General features: G+C 35.0%; 1 protein-coding gene across 2 annotated transcripts; it reads right to left on the reverse strand.

The window, feature by feature from the left end:
- Window positions 1-227: 227 nt before the first annotated feature.
- MRE11 (DNA repair and meiosis protein (Mre11)) lies at window positions 228-11,828 on the reverse strand. 2 transcript variants are annotated; one of them, XR_015027397.1, is made up of 20 exons: window positions 11,441-11,828; window positions 10,623-10,713; window positions 8,627-8,746; window positions 8,441-8,509; window positions 8,256-8,347; window positions 7,974-8,076; window positions 7,780-7,887; window positions 7,207-7,269; window positions 6,083-6,154; window positions 5,710-5,787; window positions 5,283-5,345; window positions 5,131-5,191; window positions 4,333-4,415; window positions 3,435-3,548; window positions 3,165-3,242; window positions 2,732-2,803; window positions 2,501-2,600; window positions 1,810-1,912; window positions 1,449-1,637; window positions 228-740 (listed from the first exon to the last, which is right to left on the reverse strand). XR_015027397.1 is itself a non-coding variant. In XM_085745886.1 (20 exons), exons 1-20 carry the CDS (start codon window positions 11,737-11,739, stop codon window positions 708-710), a joined length of 2,127 nt encoding a protein of 708 aa, XP_085602012.1. In that variant the 5' UTR covers window positions 11,740-11,828; the 3' UTR covers window positions 228-707. The 2 variants fall into 2 exon arrangements, 1 of the variants encoding a protein (XP_085602012.1); XM_085745886.1 differs by having other exon boundaries at window positions 2,365-2,600.
- Window positions 11,829-15,716: the final 3,888 nt, after the last annotated feature.

A 15,716-nucleotide genomic window follows, 5' to 3' on the forward strand; every position in this document is an offset into this window, starting at 1 on the left:
TTTCTTATTTGATCCTGCAGTAAATTTAAGTGCAAAATGTCAACAAAAACTTATCCAAATTTGGATTTAATCATGCTTGTTTTCAATTAATTGTTATGTATATGAGACATACTGAAAATTAGTTTTTATCTTGACAGTAATAGAAGCACTTTTTTATCGCATTTCTGTTGACTATTTTAAACATTAGCTTGAGTCAACTTAAATGTGAAAAAAATATCTGTGAGCCATACCTATAGGTTAATTTTGTAGATTTCTTTTGCCACCACATTAGCACTTGGGTAATCATGCTTTGCTGCAGAACACACATTTGTGTTAATATAGTGAAGAATGAAAGCAATCACAAGCTTCCAGTACACTCACTTTTACACATCAGTCACTGCAAATTGAATGGCTTCATGACCCCAAACCCCATAACAAATTTTAAAAAAAAAACATTCAGAATAAGAAAAACAAGGTGGTTGGTGAGCTGGAGGACCCATTCTCGAGTAACAGACAGGTTTTTGTTTTGTCGTCACGTTCCGGAGCTCCTGTCTACCATTGTTTCTTGCACTACGATAAACTAGTTTATCTATGAATCTTGGGCAAAACGTCTAACTAGTTAACAGACTTCAGACATTTTTGCACAAAGTAATGGAGTTAAATTCATCATATGACAGTAATTATCTTGTCAGCATGGCCTGTTGAAAACGTCAAATAGAACCGAGTTTTCATCTTCTGATAGCTCCATAGTTTCTTGTCACCTAAAAACAAGAAAAGGGCTTAGTTCCATGAAACCACACAACTCCAAAGAAGTTATGAATCAAAAAGTTCCACTATCAACCAGTGTTATCAATAGAGGATGACAGATTATGACGGTGAGCCAAAAAATCTGCCATATAAACAGGGTGTTGCGGCCTATGGCAGAGACATGGCGAATCCAAATACAATAGGTGTTGCAGCTGGCACAAAATCCGCCATGTCATAGCACCATGCCAAGACTTGACCAAACTGACCACAACTGCATTTTATATTTGCTAGAAACAGATCTTGGCAACATGGTGATAAGAGGCATAAGCAAAAGTATAGATAAAAAAGTCAGCAATCAATTCCCCCTTCAGTTAATCTTAACATTGTTTAGTTTGACTGAATGAAACACCAACAAAAATTTATTTGCAAGTGCCAAATACAGAAATTAAGAGAATCATGCGGATTTCAAGGTGATCTATCAAAAGTATCCCGATCAACATTTTTGTGACATTTAATTTGGAATATCTCTGAGGTCTTTGCCACCCAAGCATAAATAAAATTCTCATGTTCTGCTGGCTATAATTACTATGGGTACCGTAAAGGGTAATGAGTAGTAAATGTAAAAGAACACAAGATGGACCATCATTTGTTCAAATAAGCATTTTGCATTAGTAATATAGATCCTATAAGAAACAGGTGAAGAGTTGAAAGGGAGCACAAACCCGAGGTTGAGACGTATTTAATCTCTTTTGAGGATTGTCATCATCATCGTCGTCGTCGTCATTGTTCATGAGCATTCTATGGATTGAAGAGTTTTCTGTTTTCCTCCCCCGTTTAGAAGACTGTGTAGCACCTCTACCTCTTCCCCTTGGAGCAGCCCTTTTCCGTGCCGGTAGATTGGATTCATTGTCCTATGCAAATATAAGATGCAGCAGGTTACTTAATAATTGAGAATGTACAGGATATTTCGTGACAAATTACAGTTCAATGCACACAAAATTGTCAGGCTGTAGAAATCAAACTATAGCTGAACCAAAGATCTTAATATATTTCATATTTGAAGGAACTTGCATTAATCCATACCGAACTGTCATCAATCTCTTCCACTGCATTTCCTTTGGCATCGTCACTTGAAGCCATATTATCCCCATCATCAGCACCACATTGGATGGAAGTTGCTGCAGACCTGCATCAAGTCAATGAAATCATGTTGGATGCATATTCACAGTCAAGGCACTGTCAAGGGAAAATCAGAATGACTTTATCTAAACCCTAAAATGGCAAAAATAATCTAACTTTAGATTCTTTTCATGATCTAAAAAGTGCTTTGTCCACACTGGCTAAAGCAACAGGGATGCATGAAGCAGCTAAGTTGGGTATCAGAATCATGACTCTAATAATAATATGAATATATACTGAAATGGGATAAATATATTCTCACTGTAAAGACATGTTTGTTCAATTGGATGCTGTTGGACATTAAATAAAAATGAACTCATTCTTTTGGGGGGGGGGGGGGGGGGGTAAGGGAGGAGCTCATTTTTTAGTCATCATCACTTCAGTATCCCCTCTGGATTTACTTTGTTGCATAGAAATGAAAAAAGTAACTAAAATGATTTATTTCTTAGCAAATGCAACCTTTGAGAAGGGCGAAACCCTAAAGATCCATCAAGGGTTGTCTGCTTCAAGGTGCTGGAATCCTTGCCTCTGCCCCTACCCCTGCCCCTTCCTCTTCCTCTGGTTGTAGTTTGAGATGCAACAGATCCTTTCCGACCTCTGGTGCTTGGTTTTGAGCTTGATGTTGGCATGGCATCTTCATCATCGCTGAAGGAAACCGCACTATCAGCTCCAGCTGCACTTCTGCCTTGAAAACCCTGTACGGAATAAAGAGATAAGCTAAGAATGAAGGTCATGAATAATATCACCTGCCCAAAACCCTGCTTTTTCCATAATTTTCAAATTGCAATAGCAAGTATCAATGTATAATATCATTTGTTGGATTTACCTCAAAGGACTGAGCACCAGGAGTGAACTGTGAAGAGTCCTTGGAGCGTGTGGATCGTTCCTTAACACGTTCCTAGAACAAAAAGGAGAGCGATATCAGTCACTGATCGCACTTACGTGTATGTTCTGTCCACTAAATAATTCTGATCACAATGACCTAATCAAAGAATCACGAAGGCCCAGTAGTTGCAAATATTGCAAAAAGAAAAGGAGATTGATGAAGGTCAAGAGGACATAGGCAACTGTAGTACCTAGATTATCTGCAACCACTATAATGCTATTTTATGAAAGCCCTAGTAATTGTGTCAAAAAAAAATGAAAGCCCTAGTAATAAAGGCCTTCCAATAGGCGAAGTGAACTTTTAACCTAAGGCTAAATTTAATGGAGAATAATCGATTCCTAAACTAATGAAAAACAGTGGTGAAACTTCTAACCTCAAAGCATTCTCCAACTTTAACAACTAAATCTTCCACATCAAGCTTCGGCTCATTTGAATCCTTAGCAATTTTGTTCTGCGCAAGCATAAAAGTTAGTCATCACGGGAAGAGGAGGGTTATGACATTAACATAACACAAACAAAAAATGAAGAAATAATGTACTCATTCTTAATAAATAGGGTGTCGGATACAATATGTAGTAGATGCTCCAGCATGAGTATCACACACAAAAGCATAAAAGTGGATAAATATCATACAGAATCTCACCCGTGTTTCATCAATATTGTACTGTACACAAGTGTAAAATGCCATTTTATCATCCTTGTTCACAAAATTGTGTAAAGCAATATCCAAATCATTGACTGGAAGTATCTCCATTTTCTGCAAAACCATCAAGAGTTAAATACATCAGAGATAAAATAATATTATACTAGCATTTCTTTAAATTTATATTTCTTACCTTCAACAAAAGTAAAGTCAATCTAGAATTCCAGATACTAATGAAGTTGTCCAGTAAAGGTGGGCATCGCTAAGGTTGAGTTAGGCCCAACCCAGGTTCTGAGAGTTCCCAAGAAAATTAAATTGTGAATTTAAAAATATACACTACTACTTATATAGGCACATAGCACCAGAGGAACAAGAAGACACCAGCTTAAATCTTGAATTACTGATTCATTAGGATTATTTTATCTTTTTAAACTTCTGTTAATTAGGAATTGTTGATTAGGATTATTTGATCTCTGATAAATTATGCTTTTGAAGTTTTTTATCTTGATAAGATTCTGGATAACAGAACCTTTATCATCAGCAGTAGTTTTATTTCTTTATCGTGATAAGATTCTGAATAGCAGAATCCTTCCTTATCAGTAGTAGTTTGATAAGAATCACTTCATTATTTGTAGCCTTTCGAAACAGCAAGACTGGTATTGCAAACATGAAAGAAATCATTTTTCTAGGAAACTCTGCTAGTATAGGATGGGTTCTGTCAAGGACTAGTCTGCTTCTTGTTTTAACCATAATCGAAAGAAAGATTCTACCGGATGCCACGTGAAGGATCATAACAAATGCACAGTCAGTGAGTCACATAAACCTATGTGGTTGTTCATTGTCGAAATAGGAATATATAGAAAGAATAAAGGATTAAAGTACAAAATGAATAAAATACCAGATTATTTTCAGCAACCAAAGCCTCTATGTTCTGTTGATTTAATTCTTCTGGACGAAGCCGTTCTGAATCCTCAATTTTGCCTACAAATGAATAGTGTAGGGGTAAACAATCAAATTCCCAGATGCAACTTAACCAACATGGTATTTTAGTTGCTTCAACAGAGATTACATATGCCTTGTAAGCAATTATTAATATAACCAATAATATTACTTAAACATTACCTTAATGTTGATTCTAAATTTTTAATCATAACAAAAAAACAAAAAGGATGCGTAACTCGGGGAAATTCCTAATCAAAACAAAAAAACAAAAAGGATGTGTAACTCAGGGAAACACAAAAGTTTAAATGTGTATAGCATCCATTAATTATATAAATATCCTATGTAGGTGGTTTTATGCTCTCTGCATTGCTTTTTGAATTAAAGGATATGAATCTTGTGAATTATAATTTGGGTCACTAATATGGATGTGTAATATTCTATACGGGATATTGCAAGGAGCTACTAAGGCATGGCAAACTGATGCTTAAAATAAATCACAATGGGATCCGTCATACTCAAAGTAACAGCGTCAAATGTTGGAGTGAACAAGATTAAACTGAACTTCAAAATAAATGGATAAACCTGCACATAAAATGTACTTTGCAACCAAAAAAGTGAAATAAAGATAAACTATATCCAGATTCAGCAAGATAACTAATAAAAGATGTCTGTGTTGGATATTTTAACTGGCAAATAATGCGTTGATAATGTCAAATGAACCGGTAAAGAAAGTTAAAAAAAATATTTAGATTACCTGCACCCTTCTCCAATTTGGATGCCTTTGAAAATATAAGAATGTCTTGCGGGTTTGCAACCTAATATAAGGATGACCAGTCAACAATAGAAAAAACTTCCAAGTAAAATCAGCATTAGCACAGTTATTTAGGAAGAATGATAGAAAATCACCTTTCCTACATATTTCTGCCCAAATCTTTGAGGATTTATAGTCATAAATCCAGAGTAATCTACCTGTAAAATAAGTTTTATTAGTTGGAGACCTGGAGTCATGCCAGAAAACATAATGTAATATCTTATAAAACTAGATGTCATTAAAATCAATACACTGAACATAAGTTCAAATAAATATTAATAACAAACTGTCTTTTGAGGGATCTGTAAATCCTACTCCATGCACGATGGATAGAATTTAATTGGTTTGGTATCATGAAATTACTACCTTTTATAGAATACAAGTGTCATATCAAAACCAGCGAGATTATAGAATCATGAATTGCAGATCAAACTTCCTGCAAATTGAAATGCTAAACAGGAGGAAGTGTCCTAGAATATAGAAGTGATTTTCGAAAGTCATGCTCCGGTTTATAGAAATTACCTTGATACGTACTAGTGGAAGCTTAAGTTCTGCTCTTTGGACAACCTTCTTACTAGATTTTTCTATAAGCTTCTCAACCTGTAAAATCATCTATTATCAAAATAATGTTGATACACATATGATCGCATATCTCTACATAAATATACAACAAAAACCAAGTTTTACGCCACTAGGTAAGGTCGGCTACATGGGTCAAACAGGGCATTGATTTCTATCAAAAATCATGTCTATAGCCAAACCATTGGCCCCTACGACTTTTGAGAAAAGAAACCTAGGTGGTCCTCTCCCCAAAAACTAACAAGAAAAAGGGTACAACAAATTATACGGCATAAGAAAAAGAACTTTCATTCAATATCAAGAAACCCACACATACCACTTTGTCAAGATGTTCAAGAATAGAATTCTGATCATTGGAATCAATATCAGGCATATCTTTTAGTACTACCTGCATTATAAAGATTTATATGGTTATTGAAAACCTATAAGACGGATGTGAATGTCATGAATTCGAGAAATGAATTTTGTTGGACTTAATTGATATATTCCCTCGATACTTTATAAAGTTAATATAAGACTATTTTGAGAAATTATTTGCCCCTTTTTATTAGACACCCTCCAAATTATCTCTTGCATTAATAGTTTTTTGGCTTGACTGCACTTTTGGTCTCCTTATTTTATGTTATCTAAAAAAAAAAAAGTTTTGGTCCCTCCACTTTAAAAAACTGATTTTTTGGCACCCCAATTTTACTTTTTTTTTTCTTCCTGAATTTTCCACCCCATCCCATTTTGGGGTCATCTATGCCGATGTGGTCTATTCATTAATGATGTGACAAGGCTTATATGGCCACAATGAGTATCCGTGTCATAAAAAAAAATGCTAATAAGTTTTGCCACGTCATTAATGAATAGGCCACATCAGGAAAATGACCCAAAAATGAGACATGACATGAAAATTCAGAAAAATGTGAAATTGGGGAACCAAAAAATCGGTTTTTAAAATGGACAAAATTTAGATGCAGTTCTACATGTGCTGTTTTCGTTGCTCCTCTCACAAAGAGACGGTTTTTGTATTTTTTATTAAAAAAAGTGCAAAAAAACTGTCTTTAAAAAAAAACTACCTTTTTGTGGGAGGAACAACAAAAACAGCACACATAGAACTGCATCTAAGTTTTGTCCTTTTAAAATAGGAGGACCAAAACTGCATTTAAGTTTTTTTTTTACCCAAAATACCTTGATTACTTCATCATCTCTCTCTCTTGAGGATTGGAAAAAGAGGTGTGGAGTGATGAGTCACAATACAAATTAATTAAGTGGAAAGAGTGAGATGATAAGTCCCGACAATTTTAAGTGTAATTTTGGCATTAACAATTAACAAATTTGATGCTACAAACTAAATTAACCAACTTTCTTAATTCTTGTGTATTAGTAGTTCAAAGAGCCATATTTAAAGAGACGGAGGGAGTAATTACAAATGAAAACAAAACAATATCACCTGACCTCTGTATACTCGAAAGGCCGGACAGATGTTAAAGGTATCTTAGTAGGGCGGTACTGATTTCCCTGTCAAGAATAATTATGTCAAGAACTTATATAGAATATATAGAATAATTATGTCATTAGTCAATTTCAATTTCAATGGTGTCGTCCCCAGCGTTAGCTGTTCCAGAGATGTCGCTAAAAGTGTTGTCTTCATTAAGCTATTGTCCCGAACCAATACGGTAGTAGACAATCTTTCCCCAGTGAAACTACATTCCCCCAGCGGAGTCGCCATTTCTGTCGCGTCATTTTTCGGAGATCAAGGCTATTTGACTAGCTTTTGACTCACTTGATTATTTCACGACCGAACATTTTATTTTTTTTAAGAAAAGGGGAAAAAAGTTCAAACTACCCCATATTTGAAAAGATTTAGGGTTCGGGGGTTAGTTACATAAAGGGAAGGTGTTAGCACCCTTTATGTCCGTAGTACTCTACGGGAACCTCTTGGTTTTTATTTAATTTATGTGCTATAACTTGCTTGTTTTTGATCATTCAAAAATGAAGAGTCATTAAGTTTCTCATTATATACACAACCTTAATTTCCAAAAGAAGCACATGTTTTGGCTTCGATTCTCCATCGATAAGTGATGTTGCAACCGACGATCCTGGTTGTGAAATATGAAATCCCATCCCTGGAACTTCCTGAAGAAAATTAAAATCCATATTAAGTTTGCAGAACACAACACATGTCTATCTGAGCTCACGTAAGATATGTTTAAACAGCTAACCTGAGGGTCAACCAAACATTCGTGCTCATGCCCCCATACAATGAAGTCTAGAAAGCGTGGCAGGAAGTGCTCATTTATTGCATTTTTGGGATTTGTTTTCACTCTGCATACCATTGTTCAAAAAAACATCAATTGTCACATTGATTGAAATCTTAAATCTCACACACTGAACACCATTTACACGACAAATAATTTTTAAATGTGTAGATCTTGGGTTAATCAACACATTTTGGTGATATTAAACACAATCTTTCAAAAAAGTTAGACACAAAGATAGACAACCTGTTCTGATGAAGTACCAGAATGTTGAACCAATCAGAAACTTCACACCCTTCCTGAGATTCAGGTCGCATCCACTGCACAGCATGTGGCGTCTGAAAAAGAATATACCACATACATATTTTAGCGCACTTAAATATATGAATGAACTACTTGAGACTTGAGAGTAAAGTTTATCAATTGCGTACTTGAAACATCCTATTAAGTCTTTCATCTCTAATGTTCCCAAGGCCATATAGAGCTACAGCTGTTGAACCCTGCCATTCATAAAAATAGATCTCAGGACAAAATGAGATTCATGACCATCCTGCTTTTCTCATATCCACCAGCCCCTTTTAGTGTGTGGATCAGTGTAACAGTACTCAGCAACAAACCTTCTTTATGAGAATAGGATTGATAGTGATCTGACCAACACCAGAACCCCCAAGAACCGTTTTTCCAAAGTAGTTGACTAGATTACATGCTGACAGAATATCAACTACGGAAAGGTTGTCCTGTCATAATCATTACATATACAATTTTTCTTAGTTTAGAATAGTTGTAAACAGAATAGGATTAAGTAGACAAAATATTAAAGTGAGCAAGTATATATCTAGCTAAAATAGAGTGAAATAAAATCAGTTCCCTTAGAATGTAAATGAACAATTTACCACATATATCAGTGGGAAACTAGTAGAAATGGATTGGAAACATTACAAAAAGCCAATCTTTATCTTAAAAAACCCACTTCAGAATCAGTATCCACTTGATACTGAAGCACAGATCAAGAATGTACTACAGAAACTCTCCTTGTAATCGCCATTTGTTCGAGAGACCTGGTTCTCTCCCTCCTCTCAATTAAGTTCACTCTCACAAGATGTCCCACACTATTCCCTTAATTTAATTACCTTACAACAACTACCCTTTAATTACCTTATAACAACTACCCCTGTACAAATCCCACCAAAACTGAAAAGGCAGTTATTATTCTGCTATTTTTATTAATAGTCCCTAAGGTTCTAATTCTAAATCCCTTGTTCCTCCTATTTTTCCTAGTATAAAGTATAAACCCACCTATTCGGAGGTCCTCTATCAGAAACCAAGAAGCAAAATAAATAAAGATCATCAAACCTTCAGCATTACATACAATCTAGGTATAATATTAAAAATCTTGAGTTTTAACTACGTAGTATAAACAACACATTTCTCAATGCTACTCAGAATTTTTCTTGCTACAATTCAAAATACAAGGCTAACAACTCTAGCCATAGCTACAATTTGAAAACAAAATTCCCAAGCAACATATTTTCATCCAATGCCATCTTGATCAAAATTCAATGGTGAAATAAATGAATAATTAAACAGATATAAGTATTTATCGCCAGTGCAGTGTTGATAACCAGCCAAAATACACTTCCAAGTCCATGGGAAATATTAATGCCTTCAGTGATCTTTAGCACCCACCCAACCCCAAGTAAAGATAAAATATCATCCCCCTTCACCTCTTCGACAATCACTGAGTTCCCGGTTTATAATTGATGCCCTTGTTCCAACTCCTAGCTATTTAACGTTACTAAAGTAATGAGATCAACATTGCAAGTAAAATGCATTTTAACAACCAAATATCACCACAGATCATGTCAGAAGTTAGAAAATGCCAACTTTCAAAAGGACCAATAATTTCCAACAAACACAGAATTTCCTGAAAAGTTATTTCTTCGGATCATCTTTCTTCTTGATTGACCATTTTTAAATAAAGCAAAGAACAAACCAACTCAAGCTCATTGGATTTATTTACATATACCCTGAACAAGTTATAGCGATCTGTCTCCTCTAAAGTGAACTAAGTAGTGTACTATGAGGTGTAAAGTTATAACCACTAATTGAATTATGACCAAATGCATACATGCGAATAACAAACTACGACATTGCTAAAACTTCAAATATAAAGCTTCAATTTTCAAATAAACTGGTTATAACTCCACAATTTACCCATCTAAAGTGAACCCCTCACCTTGCAGAAGCCAAAGTCTATATCCTAATACAAAGACTCCACTGATAACGAAGTTGATTAGCACCAACTATGTAAGGCCTTGTTTGGATAAACATCTTCATCAAGTGCTTGTCTGTAAGTTATTTCTAAAACATAATATAAAATTAAATTAAATTGATTTCATATAAACTATATACTGTCTCATTATGTCGTTTTTATAAATCTTTCAAACAGCTAACAAATGCTTATGACAGTAAATAAGCTCAAATAAGTCAATCCAAACAGGTCCTAAGTTAGTGACACAAGTAAACACGACAACCATTTAGCAAAACAAAAAAGACCAATCAAACACTACAGATATAACAAACAACAATATCAAAGATGCACATGACACATACCACTCCAGCAGGATCATCATGATTTCCATGAATAGTAAACACAGGCAAACCAACATTGAAATGCGGATCTTCATAATTTACATGACCAAACCTGTAAAAAAAAAATTCCACAACATAACATTCACTAACTAATCACACATAAAAACCACAAAAGTCGTCATTATTTAGTAAACAATAGAATATCAAAAAGGTTTACATATGATTTTAGTCCCAGCGTTTATAGCGTTTTTTTGGTTTTAATACCTGTAAGTTTTTTCGACTCGATATCCTACAAGTTCAAAAACGGTTTGCTTTTAGTCCATGACGTCAATTTATTGGACCAAATGGCATGATTTTATTGGGTCACATACGATGTTAGGAGTTAGGACACGAAAAGCAACATTTTTTTATTTGCAACGACCTAAAAAAACGTTATAATTGCACAGGCAATGGACACGACACTGACATGTCTGGTAATAATTTTAGCAAATGATATGATTGAATATAATTGCATGTGTCAGTGGTGTCAGACGCTAACACATGTCAGACACGTCTTCAATCAGAAGTGTCTCTACTACGTTGCAACTTAACATTCACTAACTATAACACCATAATAACCATCAAAATCATCATTTAGTACACAACATTAGAGTTAAATAACTATACATACACTGACAGTGCAAAAGTATTTTACACATGCATCCAATGATGTGTTGCATGTCAATTAATGAATATAACAACTACTAGTATTTTTCATAGTCATTAAATTCACAAGATAATATAAAGAAACTATAAGAAAAACAAAAAAAGAAGAAGAATGAGAGTGTTTGGAAACGAACGTGTTCTGAAAATTGAGAGTTTGATCGCTAACAACTTGAAAAGGAACAGGACGATCATTGAGACAGTATCTTCTTAGAATCTCAATAGCTTTGACTAAAGTTGACCTAGAAGGTTTATTTTCATGGAAGAGGTCACCACCGAGTAGCATGAAATCGACGTGTTTCTTTTCCGCTATTGAGCAAATTTCTTCAAATGCTTGAAACGAATCATGGCGTCGAACTTCGTCTTTCTCCATGTAACCTAAGTGACAATCGGTTGCTATTAGGATTCGAAGCGTGTTTTCTTCAGCGTCCGCCATTGTTGCTGAGTCTGAGAGAGTGAGTGAGGGAATGTTACGAATTAGGGATGCTCAGCTTGGCTCTTCGTGAAAACGTGTCTCAGTGTTTTAATTTTTTTATTTCATTTCTAGGATTATAATATTTGATAGGCAACAATTATATTTTTAATCCCTTAATTTAATTTTGTTTGGTCATTTTTCTTTTACAATTCAATTTTTTCTTTTTAGTATTTTCAAGATTCAAATCTAATATTTATATGCAAACATAGATTTAAATATTGGGAGGCCATAAGAAAATAAAAACATGAATTTGAAGTTCGAAATTCATATGAAAATGACCCAAAATAACAAAATTAAAATGAAAAAAGATAAAGGGTTAAATTGTTATCTAAAATTAAGTTAAAGAACTAAAAATTGTAAATTTGTCTATTTGATACATTAAAATCGAAGACTTTAATATTTAATTATCTTGGCTTTTGTCGAATGGGTTTTTAAAGTTGAAGACTATAATATTTGATATTTAATTTGATACTTAACATATTAAACCATATAACAAAACTTGGAATGCATTAACAAGAAAGAGTTTTTTTGTTAAAAAAAATCTCTCAAAAGAGACAAACAAAAGAAACTTTAGATTGTGAATCGTGCACAACCTAAAAACGAAAGTTAATCTAAGACCAATAGAGTATAAAACTATGCTCATTTTATTTAGTTGTCAACTTCATTGAGCCACACTAAATAAATTTCCTTAATTCTAGGTTGTTCTTTGCTGAGTCTAATTTCAAATTGAACTCATTGAGCACGGAGTTGTTAGAGATATTTAAGATATGGTAGAGGTCACTAAGATATACTACGTTTATATCGAGCAAGTCATTGGTTTATTACAGCTTTCAACAATATCAAAGATTATGTGTTACATAATGAATTAAGTGTAGACCGTAAAATCGATAAATTCTAGAATTTGACAATCTCGTATTATTAGTAACAATTTTTTAATTGCAATGGCTTATGGAGGTGCATAATGAGTATTTCTTGAATTGTCAAACAAGGCTCCACAATTCCTTGCAAATGTTTTACTACCGAGGCAACAAAACTTTTTCATCATTATTGTTCACCTATGTAAACACAAGTTAATTATAACAGTTGAGCTGCTTCGTGAAACGTCTTAGGTGGAGTTTCAAGAGCACTCTTAAGAAGTAAATAAAGAATACACTACTTGTCATTTCACCATGTTTTGTCCCATCATTGTACCCACCTCATTAATGTTTCTTCACCTTCATAATTACTCAACGGATCCCACCGTACCCAATATTTGTTTAAGACAGATCCAAAAACAGTGAAAGCAAGTGTATTCTTTATTTATTTCTTAAGAGTGCTCTTGAAACTCCACTTAGGACGTTTCAGGGAGCAGCTCACCTGTCCTAATTAACTTGTGTTTACATACGTGAACAATTATCATCTAAGTCTATGTTCTCTTCCCTTGGATAATCTATATCATTATCGGTCTTGCTACTTTCTTTACCATTCAGTTCATATGATTCTAAAACATGGATTTCACAATATTCTTCCTTTTCTCTTGTGAAATCTTCCACCTCTATTCATTGCATTTTTTATTCCTCTAATGCAACCATTCTTGCTCGATCTTTGTCTCTTGGATATATGCAGGTATAGGAATGAATAGACGCACACACACTTCAATCTCGTTTTCATTTGGATCTCGCTTTTGAATCCAAACTCCTATACATAGCATGCAGGTAACTTTTCTTTTGGTTATAAAAGAATTGGATCAATACCAGATTGTGGTAGTATGTAATATTGGTGAAAATCACTATCATTCTGTGTTATAATAACAATGCATTGATGATAATTTCTACAACCTACTCACATATAGTAACACGACATCACATCAAACATGTAAAAGGTAATGAAATAAAAATAACTGCATGTAAGAAAGAAGCAACTCACCCTATATATAACGGGATTTGAAGATGAACAGAAAAAATTTAATCTTCATGATTTGGATGGAAAGCTTCAAAGGAAGCTGAGATGTGCAAAGCTTCAGAGAATGTTTTCTCGAATGGTTTATTTCCTTGGGAATAAGGCTATGAGTGGGAAAACATATAACCGTCCACCGCGAGATACCGTCGCCGCATCACCACTCCACAATAACTGTGAGCCTTCTTGAAACAACCATCATCACATAAACTGCCTTCTTAACATATCTAATTTTTAATCATATATTAGTGCAAAATATCTACTAATTTTGCAAATGACCAATTATCTACTTACTACAATTTTTGTATGTGGGATGATCACTTTTTATAATTCATAAGAAACCAATGCCCCCTACTTTTAGGTACACATCAGGAAATCTTTTTTTTTTTTTTTTATCCATATTGATAACTGCACTAAAAGACATGGTTAACTGCAGTTGATGTTTTGGTATAAGCTAAAACGCAACAACAATTAACCGCTGGTAGAGACATTTTCGGATTCTAAGGTGTTAAAGAGCAAATTTAGAATTGAAATCAGCAATTTTCATCCAAAACAACAAGTGGCTTTCAACACAATATGGGCTGCAGTAGTGGGCCAGATCGAAAATAGAGGGAGGCCCAGTTCAAAAAAGAAAATTGCTTTTCTGACATAGAATACTTCCTATTGACACAAGTAAATGACGTTAATACCCCCAGCGGCAGTTAACAACCACTCCATGATACGCCAGCAATTAACAACCGCTGGGACTCAGCGGTTGTTAACAACCGCTGAAGCTGAAGGTAGCGGTTGTTAACTGCCGCTACGTGCTTATCATTTTCCAGAAACTCATTTCCATCTTCCAGTGTCTTTCCTAACTAATTTTAACTTTCATTTTCATTTTCATCAAAGATTTTTATCAAATAACCAATTGAAAATTCTTCTAAAATTTTCATCTAATAATACCTAAACATATTCATCCAATATTTAACAGGAACATCGTAAAATTAAAACTCAAGAAATAATATAAAACGAACGTACGTATATGTCATAGAAATAGGAAAATGTATGGAACATGTCATAATAATACATCATCATCATCATAGTCAAAAAATACATAAAAAAAATCCTAATACTAATCAGCCCTGCCTACCCTGCCTCTGCTGCCCCCTGCGCCGCCTTGAAATCTGATAAGTAAGTGCAGGCTCAATAGCACTAGCTATCCGCATGACCTCCTGGACAATCTCCTCTTTGGTCATCTCGCCATGCCTGGCCACAATATCTCGGGCTATGTGCGCCACATCCCGGACGATCGTCAGTGTGTCAGGCATCTCCCTGGCATGCTCCTCCTCAATGAGCTGCTCCACGTTCGCCGGCCTGGGAGGGGATCCCTCATCAGGGGGGAGAATGCGAGGGTGAGAGACTCTGGCATACCAAGCCATGTAGCCAGGAACATGCTGCCATGGTGTCTCACACCCATCTCCCCAAGCAGGTACTAACCATGCCGCAGCGTCCATCAACACAATGGTCAACATCTGTGTAGGCACCAGAGGGACATCTGACGGATGTCTGGGAACGTCCTGCACAAAGGAGAACTGCCTTTTCACCCGCTCAGGCAAATGACGGTACACCCTCTCCTTCCCGCACATGAGCCATCCCGAGTAAGTGCACAAGATATTAAATGGGTGCACGTCTCTGTGATCACCATAGGTAGAAAACCTGACGTCATCCACCTCCAAGCGATCCAGGCGTGAGCGGTAATGGTGCACACTCTTATGCCCTTTGCTAGTGAGCCATCTCCCAGCACATGGTGTCCGTGGGTTCCACTCCGGGTTACGCCTCCTTGAGTAAGGACCTGGCAAATGCTCCAAAATCCATCCCTGCAACAAAATAAATAATACACACAAAAATAATTATTCGAGTTAAATATTCAATAAATCTAAAACATTATAAAATAGTCTAACATGATAATAAAATTTATAAAATAAATTCATAAAGAAATTAAGATAAATATTACCATAAAAAGA

This window comes from Medicago sativa, chromosome 2, assembly GCF_051527215.1.
Source record: "Medicago sativa cultivar Bolivia chromosome 2, Bolivia_mono, whole genome shotgun sequence".
Classification (NCBI taxonomy): domain Eukaryota; kingdom Viridiplantae; phylum Streptophyta; class Magnoliopsida; order Fabales; family Fabaceae; genus Medicago; species Medicago sativa.

Excerpts from the sequence above, each read along its gene's own strand:
- MRE11 (XM_085745886.1), bottom strand. The coding sequence starts at position 11,739 with ATGGCGGACGCTGAAGAAAACACGCTTCGAATCCTAATAGCAACCGAT. Across the intron at positions 8,510-8,626 it reads ATCCTATTCTCATAAAGAAG|GGTTCAACAGCTGTAGCTCT; the intron begins GTTTGTTGCTGA and ends TATGAATGGCAG. Across the intron at positions 5,192-5,282 it reads GGCAGAAATATGTAGGAAAG|GTTGCAAACCCGCAAGACAT; the intron begins GTGATTTTCTAT and ends TCCTTATATTAG.